This window comes from Conger conger, chromosome 9 (genome assembly GCF_963514075.1).
Source record: "Conger conger chromosome 9, fConCon1.1, whole genome shotgun sequence".
NCBI classification, from domain to species: Eukaryota; Metazoa; Chordata; class Actinopteri; order Anguilliformes; family Congridae; genus Conger; species Conger conger.
In genome coordinates this window covers 34,023,521-34,049,979 of record NC_083768.1, presented here as the reverse complement: position 1 = coordinate 34,049,979, position 26,459 = coordinate 34,023,521, and the positions used below count along the sequence as shown (strand labels likewise).

Below are 26,459 nucleotides of genomic sequence, written 5' to 3'. Positions count from 1 at the left end.
CACAGCTTTGTGCAGCCAGCCGTAAGTTAGCAGTATAGTACAGTCACTCGTCGAGGCAGAGCGGATGTTTTCCTCTGGAAGATTTGACCATTTTGCCAACTTGTTAAGCACATTCTCACCATGCTGACGGATTCGGGGAGTGGGTGAGAAGAGCAGGATGAGGTCTAGCAAGCATGCATACGAATATGGCAAAGATAAGTACAGTGCCTTGACAAGGTATTAGTATTTGCCCCCTTCCTGATATCCTCTATTATTGCACATTTGTCACACTGAATGTTTTTCAAAATGTCATATTAGACCTAGGGAAACACAAAAGCAATTTTTTAAAAATTATCATGAAAAACGTTATCAAGCCCATCTCACCCATGTGAAAAAACGTATATGTGGCACTTTATTTAAACCCCAATTATGAAAGGAAACTAAGCTGAGGTAGTATTGTAAAGTGTTTTACTTAATTTAAGCCATTTTCCAAGTCTCTGTGATGCTCACATCCAAACTTGCTGTAAAACTTTAAATGGAACACTACATAAATATGCAGGGGATTGGCCAGATTTGGCATCTGTACAAAAGGGGTTAAGAATGGCGAGTTTGCACTTGCAAAGGTTGGATCCCCGGCTGGTCTAGGACCTTTAGCACTTCTCAAGGGGCTTCATTAATTTGTGGTGTCTCTCCGTCTGACAATGAAGGCATATTCCCACAGGCTGAGTGCCCTTGCTAACTAACCATGTTAAAAATGAGCAAGCAGCAAACAGGGATTCTCCCAATCAATGCTGCTGGGATAAATCCCTGGTAACAGAACATTGGGACAGTTTTCCATACTTTCGATGTGTGATGCTTACCGTTTGGTTCCTTTAAAATGCACAAGTAGCTTTAATGTGACACATACTCTGCCCTGCCCACCTCTGGTGCCCTAGTACAAACAATCAAGTATATAATACGCCCATCAATAACTTGCAGAAATCAACCGGTCTGGAACGGGCAGCTGCAGGCTAATTCACAACACCGTGCTAGCTGCAATTCTGTTCCAAAGCAATCCCTGTGTGATTTCACTGGCAGAGCTGGCATCAGAAGCTGATCCAGAGCCATCCCCAGACTGGTATTTGCTTTGCCTGGGGACTGAGGCAGTAAAGCAGCAGGGGAGAAGCCGTTAGTGTTTCTTCAAGCCTCTGTGCACAGAGATCTTATCAGGCTTCTGACTCCAATGCTGTAAAATCAGGCCTGCCATTTCCGGGGTTAAGTGAGTTCAGCAGACAGCTGGCGGGGACTGTCCGGTCCCGTCAAATGCAGGAGAACACATCAGGAAATGGTTCTGGAGCAGGGCGGCAACCACAAGGGTGCCGGAAGGTTCTAGAGTGGGGCGGCAACCACAAGGGTGCCGGAAGGTTCTAGAGTGGGGCGGCAATCACAAGGGTGCCGGAAGGTTCTAGAGTGGGGCGGCAATCACAAGGGTGCCGGAAGGTTCTAGAGTGGGGCGGCAAGCACAAGGGTGCCGGAAGGTTCTAGAGTGGGGCGGCAAGCACAAGGGTGCCGGAAGGTTCTAGAGTGGGGCGGCAAGCACAAGGGTGCCGGAAGGCGTCTCACCGGCTCAAACCAGGATGAGCGGGCGTAGCCACCCTGGTTCCCTGTCGGCTGTGTCTCTGAGCCCCGTGTCAATCGCTGCGCGATCACCGTCAGTAATAAACACCGGCCCGGCCAACAGCGCATGGGTGAGAGAGAGTCTCAGCGTATTTCAAAGTAAACAGACATTTCTCACCAATTAAACTTAAAATCCCGGTACGGTCCATGAGGGCATATTTGCCTTGCCGAAAACATTTGGTACGTGTGTCGTCTGAGAAAAATACGCAGTCGGTGAATACAAAATATCTGACTCAGATGCTGGATGGACACGAGGGATATTTAAATCCAGTGTGCTCATTAGACAGAGTGCAACTATAGGTGTTGCAGTTGACAGATACAGTGAAGTATTGTATCTGTCAACCGCAGTATTGCATGTCAAGTATTTTAATGGGAAATATAGGCCAGCTATGTCTGACTAAGGAACAGCACCGCTGCCTGATCTGACATATTTAGCTTGTCCACTTCTGATAATTAAGCTCAGTTATGCAGTATAAAGGTTGCTTTTGTATCACGCCTGTAGGAATTTCAATAGTGACTCTCCCTCCATTGTCACACAGTTATGAGGGTAAATTCGATACAGGAAAATCCAAGCAGGGGACTTGTAGCATGTTACATTTCGCAACATGCGGTAACCACAGAAACAAGGGTTTTATCTTTGATTCTTTAGTCCATTTGTGACACAATCATTTCCCAGTCCTGTCATTAGTAAGAAAATGTTGTTTCTCATTCATTCTTATATATAGTGACTTACACAGATTTAGCATTTTTGCATAGTAAAGAAATACTTTACTGAAGAAATACTTCACTGAAAAGTTCAGCACCTTGCTCAAGGGTACAAGGGCAGTACCCAACCCGGAAATCAAACCTGCAGCTTTTACGTTACAAGGCCAGTTCCCCTAACCATTATACTACACTGCCACCCTCTGTCCTGAGCGGTTGCTAGCAGCCATTAGTATGATTCCTGTCATGGAGGCTGTGGTGAGCTCATTCATCAATAAAACTAGTCTCACTGAGCGTCTCCTTCTGTGTCAGCTATCTCGTGGGAAGCAAGAACCCCCCCCCCCCCCCCCCCGCTTGTATTGTAGTAGCGGAGGCCAGTGATATTCAAATTTTAATTGCAAAACTAATGAACTGACGGTAACGGCAGGGGGAGACGAGAGAGTAATTATCTGCACTGAGGGGTCACACACCGAATGATGGCTGCTTTTCAACAAGTCGTCGGGGAATCTGGGAAATGCCTTTGAAGTCCGGTGGCTGCCGCCTGCTTCTTGGAGTACAACAACACAATCAGCTCTCCCTGCCTGTCAATCGAGCCGTTCAGGGGTACGCCAGCGGTTCTCTGGAGCAGCTCTGAGATTGGCCCCAGTTTTCTCTACAGGCCTTTCCTTTGGCTTGGCCATTATAAAGTGGAGCATGATAATGTGATGATGTGATTGTAAGTACGATAATAATCGAACATTGACTCTTTCATGCATTGGTAGATTGAACATTGTCCCTTTAGGGCACAGGTAGCTTGCAGCTCCATAAAATGCTACGTGAACACCTACTCTTTTATACCTGCCAGATACATCAGTGTGGCAGAATACCGAGAGGTATTTTAATCTGTAATGTAATATGCACATCCTGTAAATAATAATTACTACAGGGTTTGTTTTCCAGGCTATAAATGTGTCAGCGCTACGTCATGAGCCCAGCTCCCGGTGTAGACACGACAGGTCCAGGCACGCTCATGCACCACATTCTGGTTTCAGAACGAGGTCTTTCTGCCCCTTAAACCAGAGTCAGGCCCACTGCTACCTGCAGCCTTTTGGTTTGACATGCGGTGTCTGTGCCCCGCCAGGTCTCCATTGGTCATCTTTACTCTGCCCAGAAGACCATCGTGGAGGAGTAAAGACAGAGGTGCGCTGACTGAGGGGGTCAAGACAAAATGTCTGCCTACAGCCTGGGAGAGAAGAGGTTCTGTCCAGCAAGGGGGTTGATTCCTCCGTGCCTCCTGATTATACCCCTAGCCTGTCCTCTATCCTCTTCCAATGATTGGTGATGTCTGTGGACCCTACTGTTCTGTGAGAGCCACACCCCTGTAACAATGTGTGGCATTGTACAGTAAACATTCTTGTCTTCTGTTTTAGCATTTAAAATGCATTTCTCTGTCTCCTGCAAGTCCACAAAAATAGTACTTTTGTACTTTCTGTCAGATGTTTCCCAATTAAAAACCAGCAACAAGCAGCATCTGGTGAATCCCCTCCCCCCCTTGAAGTAAGCCTATAGGTGGTAGCACCCACAACCCCCCTGTGGATATGTGACATGGCTTCTCCCACTGGCAGTCGCTTGTTTTACATGGACCCAAGAAAATGGCAAATGTTTCTGTGACAGGGATCATCCAATCACGGTCCTCAGGGACCAAGAACTGCTGGGTCCCCACCCTCCTAGGTGCAAAGACAGTCAGTCTGTAGAATTAATTGTTCAGTTATGGCTGGATTTGGTTTTGAGGGCCAGATTTAATGCTACCTGTTCTATAAGTTGTTTGTGATTTTAAATATTACGATAATTGAAATAAATGTTCTAAAATATCATTGCTACATTGTTGCTTGTTTTTTACAGTTAACCGCTGTGGTTAAAATGTTATTTTTAAATCGCAAACAACCTCAGGCCTTATCCAAACACAGGGGAAGTGCAGTGGGTTTTATTAAACGACTAGGCTAGACATTACAACAATAGTTGAAGTCTTGCCGCAGCGTTAATCTGTGATAATTGTCATTATTTTTAGTGGGGGGAAAATAAATCCTGTGTGGGATATTTTGGGGGTGTAAATCCTCATTTTAAAATTAGAATTTGTTTCTCCACTTCTCAACAGAAGTGGGAAGCCAAGTAAGTCTAAATTATATTGTGTCTCGTTCACAAGTTCAGCACTAAACATAATTTATACCCCACACCCTCTGGTATGCAACTGCACATGCATTATATCATACCTGCGTTCAGTTAAGTACAGTTGGGTAAAGGCATTCCACAAGCCTGACAGTCTGTACAAACAACACACTGGGGAGTTCTGTGGGCTGCAATTGGTAGCCTACTGAGAACTAATGTTTTACAATACAATGCAAGTGGAAGGCAGTGTACAGTAATCATAGCATTCCTATGCAGTGGAATGAATTCTCATTGGTTGACAGACAGCCTGTCAGAAAGGTTAAATGCTCTGACCCACAATGCACTGCCCTCAGGGGACTCATTTCAGCCATATTCTGACCTTGTCTTTTGGAGTACAGCTGATATCGGTGATGGAATTCAACATATCTATTGACACTGAGGCCTTCAAAGAACTTTGAGAGGAAAATGTATTTTACCATGCTGGAACGTTAGAACAAACCAAATGAAGCATTCCCTGTGTAGCTCTGGTCGTGTTGCTCGTTCTGATATTTTGAGTGGTTTTGTTCGGTGTAAATCGAAAGCAGTTAGTCTCATCACATTAGTCTTATATTCTTAGTGTGTAGGCTGTTACAGTAATGCCTCCATCAATATCAGGAATTATATACATTACTCAGGCCTACTCTCACTTGGTTTATGAAATTATAGAATGTGGCCATGTGTATATGAGTACCCTGTATGTACATGTACATGTAATATATGACATCTTGGACTTGCTTCAGCAAGTGGTTAAAAAGCTGGGGACTGTAAAGACAGACAGAGTGACTCATCTCTCTGACACAGGATTACTGGCCACAACCTGACTTCCGTCAATAATCTGGTGGTTCGCCATTGTGGGGAAGCTCCACCCAGGACATGACATCACAGTACTCGGCTTCCCTATGGCAGGGATGTGGCCATATTGATATCCTTGGTTAATCTGTATTCAGGACTTGTTGTGCAGTGGGTTATATTTTTTCTATTTTCCTGAAAACCTTTGTAAACAAGTCTCTCCTGCATAGTCTTATGTGAGAGTGGTATTGGAGACAGGGAGCCAATGATTTGTGTGACTGACTCATGGAATAACGATGTCCTCTTACAATGCCTTACTGTACAAGTGCCCAAAAATGGGAATGCAGTCTCCAAACACTTAGTTGAGTTATGGCAACGAGTTAGGAAGAAGCCAGAATGGGCACATTTAAAGTAGTCATGGTAGGATTTTACTGTAAGAAAAACCAAATGCTCAAAATAGTTACAGTACACGAACACAATGACAGGTTTTTTCTTTTATAGGAAAATTTATTTTTGGTTCAGGAAGATATCCCAAACAATTCCTTTTTTTAATTAGACAATTAATGAATTACTTGTGTCCATCTGGAATTATAAAAACAACTATGCACAGCCTCCAAGGTTGTGAAGTTTAGCTCAGTAACACCCTTAAAGTGTAGTGCTGTCTTTTCTGTATATTGCTTTATGGAAAATCTATAAAAAAAAGTTGTTTGCAAAAAAAACTAAACAAAAACAAAAAAACAAGTAACATACTTCAAGGCATGTTCAGTGCTTCATTATCATTATTATTATTATTATTATTATTATTATTATTATTATTTTCTGTGAGAAAACTGTTGTCATTATAGCACTTACATTCTTACAGCGCATTTATGGAATCCCATTTATGGACATAGTTTTCTCTCCCCATGAACATTACCAGTACATTTTCAGGCCCAAAATGTGCTCAGGAATGGAATGTCCCACCGGTGATAAGGACTCAATTCTCACATCATTGCAGACACCTGGTATGTGGGTAATGGACAAGCGCTCTCATTGGCTCAGTCACATGGAATGCTGTTCACACCCTGAAGGCAGCACCCCTCAACATTTCAGGCCATATGCTGTAGATACTGTAGGCTGATGAATATGTATGCTATCATATTGTAGCACTGGTACTTTCACTTTGGTTTCTATAACCAGCCAGCCACGCACACTATATGTCTAAGAAACAGGGAATGAGGATAGCGTTATTACCTTATCATTAGCCTAAGCCTTTAGCCTGATCAGGCTGAAAAGTGGTATCTATAAGTGAGACTGAGACGTATGGATATAAAAATGCCAGTTCCATTTAAAATTACCGTATATCGCTTTACATATACATATGGCTGTAAAGCTATTTCAGTATGAGAAGAGGCTACTGGTTACTTGTTAAGCATGAAATAACACATTTAAAAATGAATAGAACTGACACAAATAATTAAGTCATATTCAGTAAACACATTATGTCCTATACATTACGGAATGCACAAATTCAGAATAGAACCCATCCAATTTTTACGCATGCCTTGAATTAAGTTTGGCGAAAACATGATTTGCTCATTGTGGCTTCAGTTGACACATACAATAGCGCCCTACAATAATTATAGAGAATAGTATCTTAAAAAGAATTGACAGATAACCATTGTACTCCCACAATATAATTTCAGATTATACAATACAGGACAGAATACAAAGTGTATTCTGGTGTCTGTATGACTAATTTACTTGTGTCCATCTGTGTCCATACAATGTACATTTTCGCGACCCAGGAAGAAAAATGTAGACGGCGCCAAAACTACCGAATAACCGAGTTAAAAATTTAGCGAGTGTACAACGGGCCTCCTCTGCTGACATGTACATTGAGAATGGTTCTTATGTAGCATGGGAAACTTAGCTCTCGTTCAATATTCCAGTTTCCTGCTTCAGGGTGTAGTTGTTTCGTCCGTTGTTATCCCAGAATTCGCCGTGGTCAGTCCGGAAATAAACCGCAAAGTGCACTGAAGAACTCTCATCTGAATATGGGGGTGTGTACAGCGTGAAGGAGAACTGTTCGCCTTGGACAGCATCATCCTCTCTAGGTATGGGTACTGCCTGCACGTCCACAAATGATAGCCAGTCGTTAAAAGTGTATCTCACCCCTACTTCCTTCCAAGAACAGTCCGAGGTCACCGCTCTGATCTGTCCTCGGATGTCAAAGTGAGAGACCGTAACTTTTTCCAAAGACACTCGAAGGCGCAGGACTCGGCTGCCGAAGTCTTTTGAATGCACGGGCATCTTGAACGCAGGCACCAAATGGTTAATGCACAGAGTGGACGCGAACATACCGCACAGATCATCTAAAGATCCTCGGTCCCGCTGCGGAGGAAAACTCTGTAGCCTAGAGAAGACATTAGATGGGACTTGCGGGTCATCAGTGGCGCTGAAGTGTTTCACGCTTGCTAGGCACAGTCCCAGAGTGTCTGCGAACTGAACCCTCTTTCTGTCCGTCTCTGGGCAAATTGTCTCGTAGAGAGCATTTTGGTCTGCGTAAACAGGTAGCGATTTTGTCCTGCGCCTGTCTTTGTGGTCACTTTCCTCTTGCTCCAAGTGCGAAGCCCCAACGTCCAGCTGCTCTGCGGGTTGCGATGACACTCCCCCGCTGTCCTCCACATTTGGAGACCCTTGCACTAAGTCACCAGTGGGAATAGCGTCCGAGGTATCGAGCAACTTGGCGTCGTCGATATCCATATGATTTGCTCTGACAGCAATTGCAGAACTTTCTTTGTTTCTTCTCAATTCGATTCACCAACTCATCGTGACGAACAGCCTGTTGCTGCCCAGCTTCAGATATACAACTGTAGTGCGTCACTGCAACGTAATAACCAAATACATAATCAGGAAATACCCATGGAGTCTTGTGATTGAAGGTGTACGTGCATTTATAGCAATATCCCAATTCTTAGTGGTAACACTGAATAGTGTTGTTCAAATTACGAATTGTTTTGAGTATTAGACATTATTAAACTGTTTTGGTGTAAAGTTTTAATAAAGTTATAATAAATGTGATCATATACACCTTCATTTTAGGGTACGTGTGTAGTTTGACACCATAAATGTTCTGTACTTGGTTAAAGAAAGTAGCTACAGAAGCAAGTTACTTTTTTATTGTCTCAGTGTATGTTATTGTATTTTATTTACATGAAGAGCATGGGTATTCTGATACAAACCAGAAATTATGTAACACGTTTTCTGAAAACACCCCAACTGCGCAGAACGCTTTGCGTCACAGGGGACAAATTCTGTTACCCGTAGAAATCAGGTGTAACGTCACGTAGTTACCTTTATTTGTTTAGCCTGTTTTCCCTTGCGTTTTTTTTTTATCCCGAGGGAGATGAGGCATGGGCATAACTAAAATGTAATTCTATTACTATTAAAGCAATAATCCAATTGTTTACTACTACTACCGCTACCACTGCTACTACTAATAATAATGGCAATAATAATAATCGTAATAACAACAACATCAACAACATAATAATAATAATAATAATAATAATAATAATAATAATAATAACAATAATAATAATAATCCATCCATCCATCATCTTAACCCGCTTATCCTGAACAGGGTCGCAGGGGGGCTGGAGCCTATCCCAGCATTCATTGGGCGAAAGGCAGGAATACACCCTGGACAGGTCGCCAGTCCATCGCAGGGCAATAATAATAATAATAATAATAATAATAATAGTCATGATGTTGATGATGGTGATGATGATGATGATGACAATTTTAGTAGTAATACTAATAATAACCTTCCGAGGCACTGAACGCAATATTATGACAGATTGCCCAATTGGCCAGAGTTGGGAATGGTTTTACACATTCACACAACATTCCTTAAAGTGATACATGCAGTTACTTGTTCCTCTCAGACGAAATATTGTTTGGCAATATTAACAGTCTGATGAGCTAACTTGAAAACGAATTTCAGACGTGACCAAATACACGCTGCATCTGTACCCGTAGCGCGCCAATGGAACTGGAGAGAGTGGGAGGGTGTAGGCAATGAAGCAACCGGAAGTATGGCTGCTGAGCGTAAAGAAGCTTTCTGCCCATTGACTTCAATGTAAAACCTCAAGTTCATTTAACAACCAAAGAAAAGCAAATCGGTCGATTTTTTAAACGATACATTTCATTATGTGTAGTAGGTTGCGAAATGGTTTTGGTTCTGAAGTTTTGGGAAAATATTGAATTGTAATACCTCTTTTACAATAGATTAAAAACGAATAAATAAAAGAACAGAATTTGAACGACTGTGCAAATTGTTACGTACTGCACTGTATAACGGGATGCAGTTCCTACACCGATCACCAAATATTGATGTAAATGCTCTCAAATTTAAGCTAACAATCTGCACTTTAACATCATGTTCATGATTTTATTTCAAATCTAACGTGCTGGAGTACTTAGCCAAAACAACTAAACTTGTGTCACTGGTTATATAGCCTGATTTATGCAAATCATTCCAGTAATAACCCGTATACGGCTTAAGTAGTTGAGGTTAGTTGTGTTGATACTCTTGTGTCGAATCATGTCTTTTTAAACCTGCATATCCCTCACTGGAAGAATTAAGGCATCTTTCTACCGGTGCTGTCGCTACAGGGTTCCGTCAATCACTCGCTCCAGCCTGAAGGTGTTAACATTCGGTATACACAACCACAGCACCTTTCAAATTGATGTTTTCATTTCTAATAAACAAACAAAATAGAGCGAGCGGTGTGTGTGTGTGTGCTGTTTTCTGTCTGCACTGTGTTCAATGATGAATATTTCATAGCACAGGACAGGTGACTGGTAACTTTGTGGAAAGCATAACGGAACAGGATGTTACTGTGCTATTTTAATCTTGTGGTCTGGTGGTAATGTTGTACAGTTCAATTTGAGTTCACAAATCTGGTAAAGAAACGTATGGGGCACCTTGTCACTTTGTCTCATAAAACCAGAAAGCAACGCATCAGCTTGGGACAGTTAATTCATATCCTCAGTTCTGTTACAGCAAAATACATTTTCAAATTTCTCTGAGATTCACTCAAATGAAATTGAACTTAGCCAAACAGGAAATAGCAGAGTGTAAACTCACTTGTGCTGCCTTTCATGGCAATTTCCTGAAATGTCTTATCATGCCATATAATCTAATTTGAATACAATTTCACATTACCCTTGCCATTGAATGTCATTTCCTATTATTGTTCAGATGCTGTCAATAAATGGTTAATTACAGTTACGCAAGCTGCCTTTGTGCTTTTGAAACTACTGCCGAAATCTCTCAAGGATAGACAAGTTTCACTTTTGGGACTTGACATGCTGACTTCGTGTCATCTCATATGCAGTTGTGTGCCCAGGCGGAGTGTTATTTTCTTGACAGGCTCAAGTTCACCTCCTGGCTGCTGCTGACGTTGCAGGGCCCAGCGGACGGCAGGGTCTCCTGGGGGAGCACGGGACATGTTCAGCAGGGCCGTGCCACACTACAGCTCTGTCCTCTGCAAGGCCAGGATGACCGTTTTCTTGCTTCCTTGTGCACTCACATGCACACTAAGGAGCTTCAATCCAAATCCAGAACCATCTGAGATATTTGAAACAGCCCTTTCAAATATTTCATTTTGATTTAGACCATCATACTTAAGGACATACTTTTTTTTTTTAGGACATACCAGTTTACCTCATTTACCTTTTATCAATGTTTAACTTCATTGCCTTTATTAGAATAGTTTAACTGACCTGATCTTCTTTCCACACCGAGGACAGTGTATACCTGTTTCTTAACCATCAAACCTTTAAGATGTATTTATATTGTGGAGATGTGAGTCAACTGAAATACTAGAAATCATTTTCACTGATGCAAAATCATAAAGATTCTCTCCATGCTGTGCATTCTAGTTGGTTCTTCCAAAGCTGCTTTTCTTCTACTTTCAAGTGAAGACAGATAATCAATTTCATTACCACGAAACACTATAACCAAACTATTCTAATCAAAACAGCTCCGATTAGCTTTGATTAGTTCCTTTGCCTCGCGTGAATCTGCACTGATCTGTCTGGCCTGACTGATGAAGAGCCGGCTCTTCTTGGGTTAAAGACTTTGTGGCCGCACATTCATTGTGACAGGATATTACTAACTCTGAGCTACTCACAGTGACTCTGTAAGCTCACTGTGCTCAGCTTATACAAGCTGGCAGAAGCATGAGGGGCCTTATGTAGAACAGACAAAATGAATAATCATTACCATCACCCGCTTTATCACACATTAACAATAATACACCAAGTTTACTGACATTGACACCATTTCTTTATCAAAAACGGATTAAGATAGAAACAGACACGAGACTTAAATTCCTTATAAAGTATGAAATAAGTTTATTTAAACCAGTTTTTTTCACAGCTGCATGTGTTTTCTTTTTAATCTATAAAAAAACTTTACAGATTGTACAGTATATATATATGTATGTATATATATAGTTCATGATCTACGACAAACAGGTCCAACAGATGAAAAAAAAAAAAAAAAAATACTGTAGCAGGAATTCAGGCTGAAGGCAAATATTCACACTGTACAGTTCATTTGAAAAGAGGGTAGGAGGTGAGGGGGGCGGGGGTCTTTAGGCATTCAATCCCAATGAAAACTTTGACTGTACAAAAATAAGGTCAAGTTCATGGCTTCATTTCACTACACAATCTCCCTAACATGTACATTCAGCCAGAATGGGGCTCAGGATAAGCGCTCCATACACAAGCGCCAGAGAAGGAGTCTATCCTCCCAGGCTGGGAGATACGACTGCCACTCTGCTTTAACAAACATGTCAGAGGACCGTGGGGAGATTGGTGACACTTATGAAGTGAAAGATGGCTGCTTCTCCTCATCAGCCATGAAGACAGCCGCTTCCGCCCGCTGGGCCTCCATATCCACGCCGCGACTGCCCTCTCGTTGGCCTTTACCCCCGGACAGGGTGACCTGCAGCTACATTAAAGCCTGTACAATGCATTTCACAACTTCTGAAGAGGTATTCCAAGTGCAGGGCCGCAAAGCATCACAATGACAAAGCTGTTCCCACCAACTTTTGTATTTGGAGTCTTTCATTTTATATATTTTTTGCCTTTTCTTTTTCCAATTTTTGATCCCTCTTCCTTCTCATAATCCCGCTGCCTACTCGCACTGATCTCACACTGCCCATCCTGGCAATGCTCTTCAGAAGTAACAGCTCAAAGCGGTTCTCTAGCACTAACCTCATCAGCGCTTTCTCAGAAATCCATACCGCTGAGAGCCAGACGATGGAATTTGGGCAGCTTTGTTTGGAAGAGAAATCGGGGAATGCAGTGGACATCTTTAATCATCGCAACCGTGTCAGTCTTGTTCTCCAAGACGGGATGTCATGGTACTGAACACGGCCACAAAATGGAGGCTTAAACCCGAGGATGTGGATGAACAAGCGTCACCTTTCAAGTAAGACTTTAAGAATTTATTTGACAACAGATGCTTTAAATACTTAAATACTTCACATAATTATGAGCAGTCTAAATGATACAATATAGTTTATGTCAAAAAGAAAAGACAATACAGTAGTTCATACCCTTTAAACAAAATATCTTTATATCTTAATATCTTTCTGGGGCAATACTTTGAAATTGACCTTCTCAAACGTAGGGATTGTTGAACAGTCAAACGTTTCCTGTTTCATCCAACCAGAAGCTGAGCACACGGCAGTTTGTTACCACTTCCTGCAGACAACACGATCACAAATGGAATCTGAGAAATACCGGTCGGTCCCCTCTCACCAAGCATAAATAACCGCATAAATTAACCGCCCATTTAAAACATGTTTTCATTAATTACTTAAATAAAAAAAGGTACCTATTCAGAGATGGAAATCCTCTCAGACATTTCAGTCCTGAAGAGTGCACGTCAAGCTTGCCAAGCAAGGTATGCTCCCATTAAACAAGTGAGATGACACGGAGTGTTCAAGTTTAAAGTTTAGATTTTGTTTTGAAAAGGTGAGACATGAACGTTTGTTGGGAGTTTAGTAGGACCTTCATTAACAGAAGCTGAGCCAGCCTTCCACGGTCTGTCTGCTGGACGAGTCATCACACACATTGGTCACGAGCTCCACATCCCGTCTGAAGTGCTTCTCATAACCTGCAGACCTATTTCTTTAGAAGAAAGCGGGGATTCGATCCTGTTCTTGGCGAATAAGATTTGGACCAGCACTGAGGGCCCTGCCGTCGCTATGACACCGCTGCAGAGCCCACGTGGACACACGTACCCACGGCATCATGGGAAAGGAACAGCACAGAAACTAAGCCCGCCGCATCAATGCTAGAGCAATAAGAAGGCATTCTCCTGCTTGTTCTTCTTGGAAGGAATAGTGTGACAGTCATTTTTCTTTTAACTTATTAAATAAAAAAACAACACTATTTCTATGCAAATCTAGACAATGGTATTTACATTAAAGACATGATATTTGGTGTAATATTTTCAACCAAAAAGCCAAAAGGAACTCACGCACGCTTGCACGCGCACACATACACACCCACACACACAAACAGTTCATTCTCTTAAATGCATTTTGCCCAGCAATTCTGAGCCACAACATAGATATAAAAGTATATAAAAAACACACACACTCCATTTATAAGCTAATGCTAAGTATAACTTATGCCGAACTTGTCTGTTGGAAGTGTAATACTGCCAGGCATGTGATGACCTGCGTTTGTCATGTGTGATGTTGGTCTTCCAGGAAATAAGGATCACCAAAATGTTGCCGTCTTGAAAGCAGTCAACTTGAAAGCAGTTCAAGGGTGGAACCGAAATATTAAAGCAATCTTCTACTACTGTGATGATCCATAGCATCATATCCACTGGCTCTGTGCCGCCAATAGGATGCCTCCGTTCATGTAGCATCTGTTCAGTATGAATATTCTCAAGGTGCACATACAATAGCAATAATAAGGCTTGTTCATACCGATACAAAAGTAAACACCAATCCAAGCTATTGGATAAGACACTTTTTTTCTCCTCCCCGTCTCCCCCCGACAAACCCCGACACCGCCAACTCAGTGGTGGCCGCGTCACGGCAAACACGGTCCCCCGCAAACGTCAGCCCGCCAAAAAGTGGCCCTACAGCGTCTTTTCGCCCACAGGCCTTTTTGGGTGTCAAACAATGCATAATGGAGAGTGGGGGAGGTGTCAATTGTTGCTTTTCCCATTCACTTTAGAATGGAGTCCTCTGTTCCACTTGGCCCACACAACCCTGAAAAACCCTCACGCTGACAGAGGCACACACACTTTCCAACGGCGTGTGTGAGAGAGCGTGCGTGTGTGTGTGTGTGTGTGTGTGTGTGTGTGTGTGTCTTCCTTTGGTGTTTTTAAACGTGCGCGTCCGTGTGTGTGTGCCCATGAATGTGTGTTCCTTTGGCGTTGTAAATCGGCGCGTGCCTGTGTGTTTGTCTTCCTTTGGTGTTTTTAAATGTGTGTGTGTGTGTGTGTGTGTGTGTGTCTTCTGTCACCCTCTGCTCTGAGGACGGAGGTTGGAGCCCCACAGCTGTGAGTTTGGCGGTCAGAACTCGTCAATCTTCTTGTGCAGGTACTTCAGTATGGAGTCCAGGCCTTGTGGGGAGCCCCACAGCCTCTTCAGGGCCTCGCACTCCCGCTCGTTGGCCTGCTCTAGCCCCGCCCTGGTGGTGTTACGCACCAACGCCTTGGACTCCCGCAGCACCTGAGTGTCGCCATGGCAACAGAGAAGAGGGGGCAATAAATTGGCACACCTGACACACGTGATATTATCTTTACTGTACAGCAGTGAGATGATGTTTGTAACCAAGGTGATTTTAAAACTATGCTAAAATATAAAAAGGTATGAGACCTAGAGTACCAGCCAAGAGAAACTGGTCTGATATACATTACGGTGCAAACGTTTTAGGCAGGTGTGAAAAAATGCTGTAAAATAAAAATGCTTTCAAAAATAGAAATGTTAATAAGTTTATTTTTAGCAATTAACAAAATGCTTTAACAGGAGAAGTGAATGAACAGAAGAAAAATCTAAATTAAATCAGTATTTGGTGTGACCACCCTTTGCCTTCAAAACAGCATCAATTCTTCTAGGTATAGTTGCACACAGTTTTTGAAGGTAGGTTGTTCCAAACATCTTAGAAAAACTAATGCTTCTGTCTCTTTGTGTAATCCCAGACAGACTCAATGATGTTGAGATCAGGGTTCTGTGGGGGCCATACCATCACTTCCAGGACTCCTTGTTCTTCTTTACGCTGAAGATAGCTCTTAATGACATTGGCTGTATGTTAGGGGTCATTGTCCTGCTGCAGAATATGGGACCAATCAGATGCCTCCCTGATGGTATTGCATGATGGATAAGTATCTGCCTGTACTTCTCAGCATTTAGGAGACCATTCATTCTGACCAAATCCCCAACTCCATTTGCAGAAATGCACCCACAAACTTGCAAGGAACCTCCACCATGCTTCACTGTCACCTGCAGACACTCCTCCTTGTACCACTCTCCAGCCCTTTGGTGAACAAACTGCCTTCTGCTACAGCCAAATACTTCACATTGTGTCAGTCCAGAGAACCTGCTGCCATTTTTCTGCACCCCATGCATAGTTGAGTCGCTTGGCCTTGTTTCCACGTCGGAGGTATGGCTTTTTGGCCGCAATTCTTCCATGAAGACCACTTCTGACCAGACTTCTCCGCACAGTAGATGGGTGTACCTGGGTCCCACTGGTTTCTGATGGCACTACTGGACATCTTCCGATTGCGAAGGGAAGTAAGCATGATGTGTCCTTCCTCGGCCAACCACTACGTCTACGTCTACGGTCCTCAACATTGCCCGTTTCTTTGTGCTTCTTCAACAGAGCTTGGACAGCACATCTGGAAACCCGTGTCTGCCTTGAAATGTCTGCCTGGGAGAGACCTTGCTGATGCAATATAACTACCTTGTTGCTGTGCTCAGTCTTGCCACGGTGTATGACTTCTGACATTAATGTCTTCAGCAACCTCACCTTGGAAGAAAAGTTTGGTTGTTCCTCACCCAGTTTTAACCCTCCTACACTGCTGTTTCTGTTTCAGCTAATGATTGTTTCAACACACATTAAATTGATGATCATTAGCTCCCGTTTGGAATAATTGGTTAATCACACAGCAGACTATATGCCTACAAAATCCCAGATTTTGTGCAAGTGTGCCTAGAAGAATTGATGCTGGTTTGAAGGCGAAGGTGGTCACACCAAATATTAATTTGATTTAGATTTTGTTTTCTATTCACTCGCTTTGCATTTTGTTAATTGATAAAAATAAATTATTAATATTTCTATTTTTTATAAACATTGTTACTTTACAGCATTTTTTCACGCTTGCCTAAAACTTTTGCACAGTACTGTTGGTACAAAGAACAATGCAATGACATAGTTTATTATAACAGTAAATTGTTAATTAATTTAAGGTTTGCGATAAGTACAACCTGAACTGGGATGGGTATACTGGAGACACAAACCACAAGTGCGTTAAGAGGAAACAATGTGCTCTGCCAAAACTCTTGAATGTGCTTTAACTTTAAAATCACAATGAGGAAGAATACAGTAGAAAATGGGAATATGTGCCCGATTGTAAACCAGGAGTCTAAAAACAGATCTTATTCTATATGATTTTCCCTGTAGAGCTGAAACCAGGCTGGTACAAATCGCCGCTGAACTAATCCAACCTGGTCCAGGAAAATGACAGCTTTGAAAATTGTAGCAACGTCTTGGGGTGTCGCTGCAAACCCAGCAATTAGTGCTGGGAACTAATAACTAACTTTTTGAACTTTGAACTATTGGCACGCATAGCAGACTATCTAAAAGCAGCTATTGGCTGTTACTGTATGGCCCAGTGGCACTTATTACAGGAAGCTGGCGCACTTACACAGATTTATCTCTCTGCCAAGAGCCCAGGCTTAATAAATAAGTAAAACTAGCCAGCCTTGCTCCAACTCTACAATAGTGATTAATGGCCACTAATGTCCACCAGACATACAACAAAGGGCTAGCCAGAGCTTACAAAGTGTATCAAAACAAAAAAGCTACAACCACAGGAGAAAATATTAGAGACTGAATTCATAAGTGCTCTGGCCTGCTCCAAAATGTATAACCCTTTTAACCTACATCATAAACTTAACTACATTTCATTCAGCAGTGGACACTGGAAGGACATTCGTTTTTAAAGCATTATCCTTTCAGGACCTAAAATAAATTGAATTCTTAGAGTAGCAGAAAGGAAGGAATCCCCTAGAGAGGCCAGGCTACCCAGGTGGAACCGTTGGGGTGGGCAGTGGGGTCTGTGGGGGGCAAATAGGTGAATGCGCATGGTGTCTGTGCATGAGGTACGAGAGAAGGGAGGAACGGGAAGGCAGAGGAGGACGGAGGAGGGCATGCCGTGTGAGAAATGCCTTAACAAAAAAAGAAAATGAAAAAGAAATCAAAAGGATGACTTACAACTGAATTACAAGAGACTAGCTCTCTAATGCGCACCATGACCTCCTGTGTGAAGGTCCCGGGCCAGAACACCTGGGACACCAGGCCCTTAGCACAGGCCTCCTGGGCTGTCAGCTTACGCCCACTCAGCAGCATCTCATTGGCCTGGGGAGAGAGGAGGCGGAGACACCGTCAGGCACACATATACATACACACACATCAAAATTCAAACACAAATACACTTTACTGGTAGACCTGTAAACCAGCTTGTTCATGCAAATATCTAATCAGCTAATCATGTGGCAGCAACTAAATGCATAAAAGCATGCGGACATGGTCAAGAGGTTCAGCTGTTTTTCAGACTAAATAATGGGGAGGAAATGTGATATAAGTGACTTTGACCGTGGAATGATTGTTGGTGCCAGTTGAGTTTGAGTATCTCAGAAACTGCTGATCTCCTGGGATTTTCACGCACACCAGTCTCGAGTTTGCAAAGAATGGTGTGAAAAACAAAAAAAATCCGGCGGGCAGCAGTTCTGCGGGCGGAAACACCTTGTTAATGAGAGAGGTCAAAGGAGAAGAGCCACACTGGTCGAAGCTGACAGGAAGGTAGCAACGCAAATAACCACACATTACAACCAGCATCTGAACACAGAACACGTCAAACCTCTAAGTGGAGAGACTACAGCAGCAGAAGACTTAACCAAGTCTAATACATACCTAAATGTGCTCACTGAGTGTATGCACACACCCACAGTCCAGTCTGTAAGTATTTGGACAATTTCTGCTAATTTGGCACTGCTATCCAGCACACATAATTGCATTCGTTTTTATACATAGTCCCTCCATTTTAGTGGGCCAAAAGTAATTGGACAGTTATATTTACTGCATATATTTTAAGCTTAAGCTTACCAAAAACAATTGTTTGTAACATCATTAAGAAGAAAGAGAGCACTGGTGAGCTCAGTCATCACAGAGGGCCTGCTAGGCCAAGAAAGACCTCTACAGTTGATGACAGAAGAATGCTTCCTCATAATGAAGAAAAACCCCTAAACACCATAGAGATCACCTACCTGGTGATGTCTATGGGTCAGAGACTTCAAGCAGTCATTGCATTGTAAAGGATACACAACAAAGTATTAAACATAACTGCTGTCATTACAGTGATGTCATTTCTACATAGTGAAACCAAAGTGAACAAAGTCAATTATTAACCTGAGAAAACATGCACTTTAACCACATGTGAATTGTTTGATTACAAATTGAAAATAGTGGTTTACACAGAAAAAAGTTTTTCTTTTAAATTTTTTATGTCTGTCGCAAACATTATGGAGCTCAGTGTATACACTAGCGTGGTCAAAGAAAATATGAAAAGATTGTAAATATTTTACGTTTTAGATATTGTTCAAATTTATACTTGGGGATTTGTTTACGGTCCCGCAACAGTGCGCGTTTCAAGTGCCAAATCACGTCCACGAGTGCTACGGCTAACCAACATCACCTCCCATCATATCATAAAGAGAAACAAACAGGCTAACATTAGCAATGGTCAACAAGGCTGCCATTACAACAGATGAGCTCATCACTCCAGCAGACAGTCAAAGCGCCTTTATTTTAAATTTATCTGGCTTCTTGGTTGATGGTTCACCAAATCGATGGTGAAACTGTGAGCACTTGTATTGTGCTTAATAAATGTCAGGCCATGGCCAATTACATCGATGAGACAACAGGCTTTATTTACTGGGTTCATTTGCTGAAACTGTTGGTCAGTTTCTTTAGTTGAGATAATTGAACAACTGCAGTGTATACCTACTTCTGCATAATATGAAACTTAAAAACATTAAATTTTGAACAATGTTGTCAATGTCTGTTATACTACATCCTTGAGGATGATAATGCTTAGGCCTGTAACAGATCAGAGGGAGCGCTATTGCACATTATTACACATACTGTGCTCGGCAAAATACATATTTATGCAATTGATTCATTGAATATTCAAATTCATACAAATTTAAATTTAATGCCAATATTGGCAGCCTTAATATACAGTGGGAGCAATAATTAGTTGATCCCTTGCTGATTTTGTAGGTTTGCCCACTTACAAAGAATGGAACTGTGTAGAATTTTAATCATAGGTACATTTTAACATTGAGAGACAGAATATCACAAAATAATCCACAATAACAACATCAAATAAATTTGATAAAATTTATTATCGGATTTTTGCATGAAATAAGTATTTGATCCCCTACCAATCAGCAATAATTCTGGCTCCCACAGACCAGTTAGTTTTCCATTAAGAAGCACTCCTAATCTCAACTCATTACCCAAAACACCTGTGTCAACTCGTTACATCGTTATGTAGCTGTATAAAAGACACCTGATCAGATTCCAACGTTTCCACCATGGCCAAGACAAAGGAGCTGTCTAAGGACATCAGGGACAAAATTGTAGACCTGCACAAGGCTGGGATGGGCTACTAGAAAATAAGCAAGCAGCTTGGTGAGAAGTTAACAACTGTTGGAGCAATTATTAGAAAATGGAAGAAACACAAAGTCACCGCCAATCTCCCTCGGTCTGGGGCTCCACGCAAGATCTCGCCTCGTGGGATATCAATGATCATGAGAAAGGTCAGGGATCAGCCCAGTACTACACAGGAGGAGCTTGTTAATGACCTGAAGGCAGTTGGGACCACAGTCATGAAGAGAACCATCACCATCACCACACTACACCATGAAGGATTAAAATCCTGCTGCACGCGCAAGGTTCCTCTGCTGAAGAAGGCACATGTACAGGCCCGTCTGAAGTTTACCAAAGAACACCTGGATGATCCAGAGGAGCCTTGGGAGAAGGTGATGTGGTCAGATGAGACCAAAATAGAGCTATTTGGCATCAACTCGACTCGCCATGTTTGGAGGAAGAGAAATGCGGAGTACAACCCCAAGAACACCATCCCCACTGAGGTGGAAAGCTTATGCTTTGGGGGTGCTTCTCAGCTAAGGGGACAGGACGACTTCACCGTATCGAGGGGAGGATGAATGGGGCCACAATTTTGGGCGACAACCTCCTTCCCTCAGTGAGAGCACTGAAAATGGGTCGTGGATGGGTCTTCCAACATGACAATGACCCAAAACATACAGCCAAGGCAACAAAGGAGTGGCTCAAAAAGAAGCATATTAAGGTCCTGGAGTGGCCTAGCCAGTCTCCAGACCTAAATCCCATCGAAAATCTGTGGAGGGAGCTGAAGCTTCGAGTTGCCAAAGGACAGCCTTGGAAGCGTGGACCAAAATCCCTCCCAAGATCTGTGCAAACCTGGTGAAAAACTACAACAAACGTCTGACCTCTGTGCTTGCCAACAAAGGTTTCTCCACCAAGTATTAAGTCCTATTGTTCTATGGATCAAATACTTATTTCATGTGAAAATATGATATTAAATGTATAAAATTTATATGATGTTGTTATTGTGGATTATTTTGTGATATTCTGTCTCTCAATGTTAAAATGTACCTATGATTAAAATTCTACACAGTTCCATTCTTTGTAAGTGGGCAAACCTACAAAATCAGCAAGGGATCAAATAATTATTGCTCCCACTGTATGCCAACAGACACACAGACACATATATACATTAAATACGTACATAAATACACATAGGCACACACACACACACACACACACACACACAGAGACACACAGAGCCACTCAAACAGAGAACACACAAATTTCAGTTACTCCTTCAAAATCACTTTTACAATCCAGAGCCAGAGCTTAAATTCTTTACAAACAACCCGTTTATACAGCTGGATATTTACAGAAGCAATCCAGGCAGTTTCTTGCTCAAGGGTAAAATGACGGTGCTCCAACAGGGACTTCAACCTGCATTCTGAGTTATAAGCCCTGTTGCCGAACCATTAAGCTAGACTGCCGCGCAAATTTAGGGAGATGTAGCCAATGCTGGCTGTCAGATTAAAGACAGCTTGTGAATTATGACTCTCCAGCCTGAACGTTGCATCTAGCAGCTTCCACATTCTGTATTTATACCGACATGTATTTTTCACTTGTTACAACCAGCTACAAGTAGTTGAGCAAAAGCAAGACAGCCCTCAAGCACTGCTTAATCATTCTGGCAGTCCCACATATTCTATTTCTCAATATTCTCAATATAAAAATTGCGGTCCACCCACTAAAAAAAAGGCAAGACACTGAGGTCCAGCAAGAATACTTAATGCATCAACTCAGTGTGCATGTAGTGCTCATAACTGGAGACGGCAGATTTGTTCTGCAATTACCCGGGTCTGTGCACCTGTGGCTTAACCCCTTTTTGACTGAGCACAATTTGGAAGTTCTCTATAAATAAAGGTGAGTGGTGGCAGGGATGGAGAATAAAGGAGACGGGCGGTGGAAGAGCTGTAAGTGCCGTTACTCATGTTGGAGAGCGGCGGGTGACGTCACGGGTGCGGGAGTCTTCAGTGACGCTACGTTAAAGAGAGTACTTAGAGGACAGCCGGCTGCCTCGGGTAACAGACTGAAAGTGAAAGCAGGCTGTGAGCAGCCCGAGGAGCCGACGCTAACGCGCCGGCGTAGGCCAGGGCCCCGAGGCTCCGAGCGCAGAATGAGGCAATAAGACTGCAACCCCCGTCACTCACCGACTCGCCTCCACAGGAACATTACAAAATCACTCCCTGTCTTTCGCTCTCTCCCTTTCCTCTCGCCCGCGCGCTCTGCGTGTTGCTGCTGCCCTCTAGAGCTGCAATAACCACTCTGCCTAAAAACAGACTTTGTATTCCCATTACTCTCCTGAGCCCTTTTGCTAGCTGAATACCTGCAGGACTCGCTTTCTGTTCCACTTATGAACAGTATGGACTCCCACTCCTAAACGGTATAACCACATTCTACAACAACATTATTACTAAACAGTATAACCACATTTCTACCCACTTATACACCCACATATTTACTGAAGCAGTATAAAAGTATAAAACAAAATGATACTATAAAAACGAAGAATGTGAGTCTGCAACCTCTTGCTAACATGTTCAGCCATTTTAACCAAAACTCTGCACTGTGTGGATGGCACATGTCTGAAAGACTGTGCATGAAGAACAGCCTGCACTGTCCAAAGGAAGCGCAGGAACACAGTTGATTGTGTTAGGAAGGAGACTGCAGGAGCAGCAGACATTACTTGAGGACTTAAAGCTCTGAGGCAACTGAAGGGCGTCTTAAGGTCAGTCTGCTGCAGTTGGAACGGAAGGAGTAAATGAGATGAGTGATTACTATAGACCAGCTCACAAGGGCAAGGAGAAAATGAAAGGGGGATGTGGGTGGTGACAGAATGAGAGAGAGCGAGGGAGGGAGTGAAAGAGACAGGGGGAGGGACAGAGGAGGGCAGGAAGGAAGGGAAGAATGAGAGGGAGAAATAATGGGAGAGAGGGAGTGACGGTAAGTGAGAGAGATGGAGGGAGGGATCAGGCACACTACGGCCTAAGATGGCCGCTGAGCTGACGGACAGGACGGTCGAGGTGTACTCACAGAAGCCACGCCCATTATGCGGGGGAAGGTGAGGGAGGAGCAGGCGTCGGGTGTCTGGCCGAAGGTGGCGTAGGGCGTCTGGAACCAGGCCTTCTCATTGGCCCAGATGACGTCGCACAGCGGCAGGATGGAGGCCCCCAGCCCCACCGCCGGCCCGTTCACAGCCACAATGATGGGCTTCTTGAACTGGATGAAGGTGTTCACAAACGTCCTGAGCGGGGGAAAGGCTGTCAAACTCATCATAATGACAAGCGTCATCTTATTCAACAGCACAACCAAGACCATTATCATAACCACCATCATCACCTTATTCAGCATCACAACCAAGACCATGATCATAACCACCATCATCATCTTATTCAACAGCACAACCAAGACCATGATCATAACCAACATCATCACCTTATTCAGCATCACAACCAAGACCATTATCATAACCACCATCAACATCTTATTCAGCATCACAACCAAGACCATGATCATAACCAACATCATCACCTTATTCAACAGCACAACCAAGACCATTATCATAACCAACATCATCACCTTATTCAGCAGCACAACCAAGACCGTAATCATAACCAACACCATCTTCATAACACACACCATGATTATGTTCATCTTCATAACTGTGACCATCATCATGGCCAACACCCGTCATTATAATCCTCCTCATAACAGTGACATTATCCTAAGCATGACCAGTACCATCTTCACCACTACCACTATTGGGAAGTATCCATGCTAAACAAAGAATGTGACACTGTGAAACCAATGGCAAAACATGACTAAGCATTACATCTTTAATAAAGTAGAGCATGCAAAACCACTGTTGAAATTTTCCCCATTCCCCATTCAGTTCCCGTGGTCTGCCATCAATAAATCACATTTCCCACAGACTTCTGTGCTTGGAAAAATATTTACTTGCTTAAGCCCCCAATAAATATTCAGAGCATAAAGGCACATTAAACAAAGACACAATGGAATCAGCACGGCCAGTGCTGTTGCCATTCAGCTGAATGAGAATGCAGATTCACAGCAGCTTTTTGGGGAGAATGAAAGATTTGCCAGAGAAAAAGAGAGCAGGACCAACGGCAACAAAAGCTTAGAGTGCATCAAACCCGCCAACACTGCACACTACATTACACACAACTCAGCTATCGCATATCCAAAGAAACAGCTTATGTACAAGAAAGACCCTTTTCGAAAAATAAACACAACAGCTACATACATTGATGAGCAAGCTATTTTAGCTGCTGGTTCATGTTAAGTTGCTTAGTTAACCATCGTGGCATAAAGGCTGAATTTATAGGACCCCAAGGACGCATCGAAGGCTTTTTGTCTTCATAGGGAAAGTAAAGCAGCTGGTGACTGCAGCCCTGGAGCTAATTCACAGCGTGTCTGAAACCTTCACCTCCCTGCATGGCTGGCCCCCCTTGGACTCTCATTGCGGCTTGTTCCTCATGAGCAGGCCGGCAGTGCGATCAATCTGTGCTTCTCCAGAGAGCTTTTTGCTCAATGACACACTTGAGAAAAAGGATTTTGCACAATCCCCACCCCTTCGGCTCCTTTGAACGCCTGCATTCCAGAAGCTTCCCAGCAGACTGAGACGTTCAGAGCAAAGAGAAGGAGATGTCCAGGTGTTCTGCTCCGTCTGGACATGATGCCCTCCTCAGCTCACAAAATCTATTATCATGCGTCCAACTAAAAGCTTGAAATTCACCCAAAAATAAAACTAACAACAGTGAAACAAGTGTCCACACATGAAAATATAAACTCAGGGAACGACAGGCACAATGCCTTATTCTAGTAGTTAACTTCTACTAGAAGCTTGAATAGATGCAGTTACTCTTGATGCTGTAGCTTTGAAGAATTGTTTTGTACAAATATTTGTCATTTTTGTTGCTTTCCAGAATAAATCACACATGTGTAGATACCACTGCTGTCTGCTGAGTGAGTCCTCATATCATCGTTCCTGTCTTTCAAACATTTTCAAAGACTGTTATTTTCAGCTTTTTTTAAGGCAGCTTTTTCCAGGTTTCACTTGAAGACTTGAAGTGAAACCTGGAATAATAACTCCCATAGTTCATTGCAAAGTCTCTTGCCGCGTCTGTACCTGATCGATTCGGCCATCTTGGTGCTCTCCTTCTTCCGGTCGTCGGTCAGCCGGCGGATGAAGTAGATGAAGTCCAGGCCGAAGCAGAACACGCTGCCCACCGCGCTCAGAAGAACCAGCTTACTGTCGTCCGCTGCAGCCGTAGCCATGGCGCTCTGCACCTCCTTCATCACCTGAGTCATCATCATCATCAGTCAGATCACTTATCTTTACTGCACAGTGACAGATCACTCCTTCTACAGACAGAACCAGGACAAACATTAGTATCAGAGAAAATATCATTTTTGCTTTTATGACCCTCTTATCAACATTCTAGTCACAAAATGCATTATGTCAATCCAAATTCACATACATGCTAATCTTTATTATCACGGTTCAAAATGGAGAATGAATTGCAGTTCAGTAATCTATTGCATAATAAGTGCAATATAAGCATATCAATGAAAAAGAATAGAGTGGGGAAATATTGTTGAATCTGTACTGCCATTGAAAGTGACATTAGATATGAGAGCTTGGCTCAGCAGAGATGCCCACACTAACTTAACATGAATAATAAATGGTGAATGTTGATGAATGCAGGATTCATTTGCACAAGACAGAGCGGGACTCACGTCAGGGTTGAGTGTGTTGATGTAAAGGATTTGTTTGCACAGTGGCACGGTTGAGCGTCGGGGTTGAATGAATGTGATCTAAAGGCTGGCGGGATTCGTTTGGGGGACTCACTTTGGGTTGCATGCGTTGATGAATGTTGATGTAAAGGTTGGCGGGACTCGTTTGGGGGACTCACGTTGGGGTTGAGTGTGTTGATGAATGTTGGAGGGGGACTCACGTTGGGGTTGAGTGTGTTGATGAATGTTGGAGGGGGACTCACGTTGGGGTTGAGTGTGTTGATGAATGTTGATGAATGTTGGAGGGGGACTCACGTTGGGGTTGAGTGTGTTGATGAATGTTGGAGGGGGACTCACGTTGGGGTTGAGTGTGTTGATGAATGTTGGAGGGGGAC

The 26,459-nt window shown here is 43.0% G+C and overlaps 3 protein-coding genes across 3 annotated transcripts in view; 1 reads left to right on the top strand and 2 right to left on the bottom strand.

Moving 5' to 3' along the window:
* Nucleotides 1-4,190, top strand: part of LOC133137047 (LYR motif-containing protein 4-like) — a 34,308-nt gene extending 30,118 nt beyond the window's left edge. Inside the window, exon 3 of the mRNA XM_061255043.1 lies at nt 3,458-4,190. Coding sequence (XP_061111027.1) covers nt 3,458-3,508 — 51 coding nt within the window. The 3' untranslated portion in view covers nt 3,509-4,190. The remainder of the gene's footprint in view (nt 1-3,457) is intronic.
* A 1,525-nt stretch (nt 4,191-5,715) lies between these two features.
* LOC133137221 (protein phosphatase 1 regulatory subunit 3G-like) lies at nt 5,716-8,160 on the bottom strand. The gene has a single exon (XM_061255353.1). It carries the CDS (start codon nt 8,053-8,055, stop codon nt 7,219-7,221), a length of 837 nt encoding a protein of 278 aa, XP_061111337.1. The 5' UTR covers nt 8,056-8,160; the 3' UTR covers nt 5,716-7,218.
* A 3,531-nt stretch (nt 8,161-11,691) lies between these two features.
* LOC133136797 (chromodomain Y-like protein) overlaps nt 11,692-26,459 on the bottom strand; it is a 41,880-nt gene continuing 27,112 nt past the window's right edge. Inside the window, exons 4-7 of the mRNA XM_061254538.1 lie at nt 25,457-25,629; nt 23,341-23,551; nt 17,833-17,976; nt 11,692-15,068 (exon numbers count right to left, since the gene is read on the bottom strand). Coding sequence (XP_061110522.1) covers nt 14,910-15,068; nt 17,833-17,976; nt 23,341-23,551; nt 25,457-25,629 — 687 coding nt within the window. The 3' untranslated portion in view covers nt 11,692-14,909. The remainder of the gene's footprint in view (nt 15,069-17,832; nt 17,977-23,340; nt 23,552-25,456; nt 25,630-26,459) is intronic.

Coding starts and splice junctions, on each gene's coding strand:
- LOC133137221 (XM_061255353.1), bottom strand. CDS start 8,055: ATGGATATCGACGACGCCAAGTTGCTCGATACCTCGGACGCTATTCCC.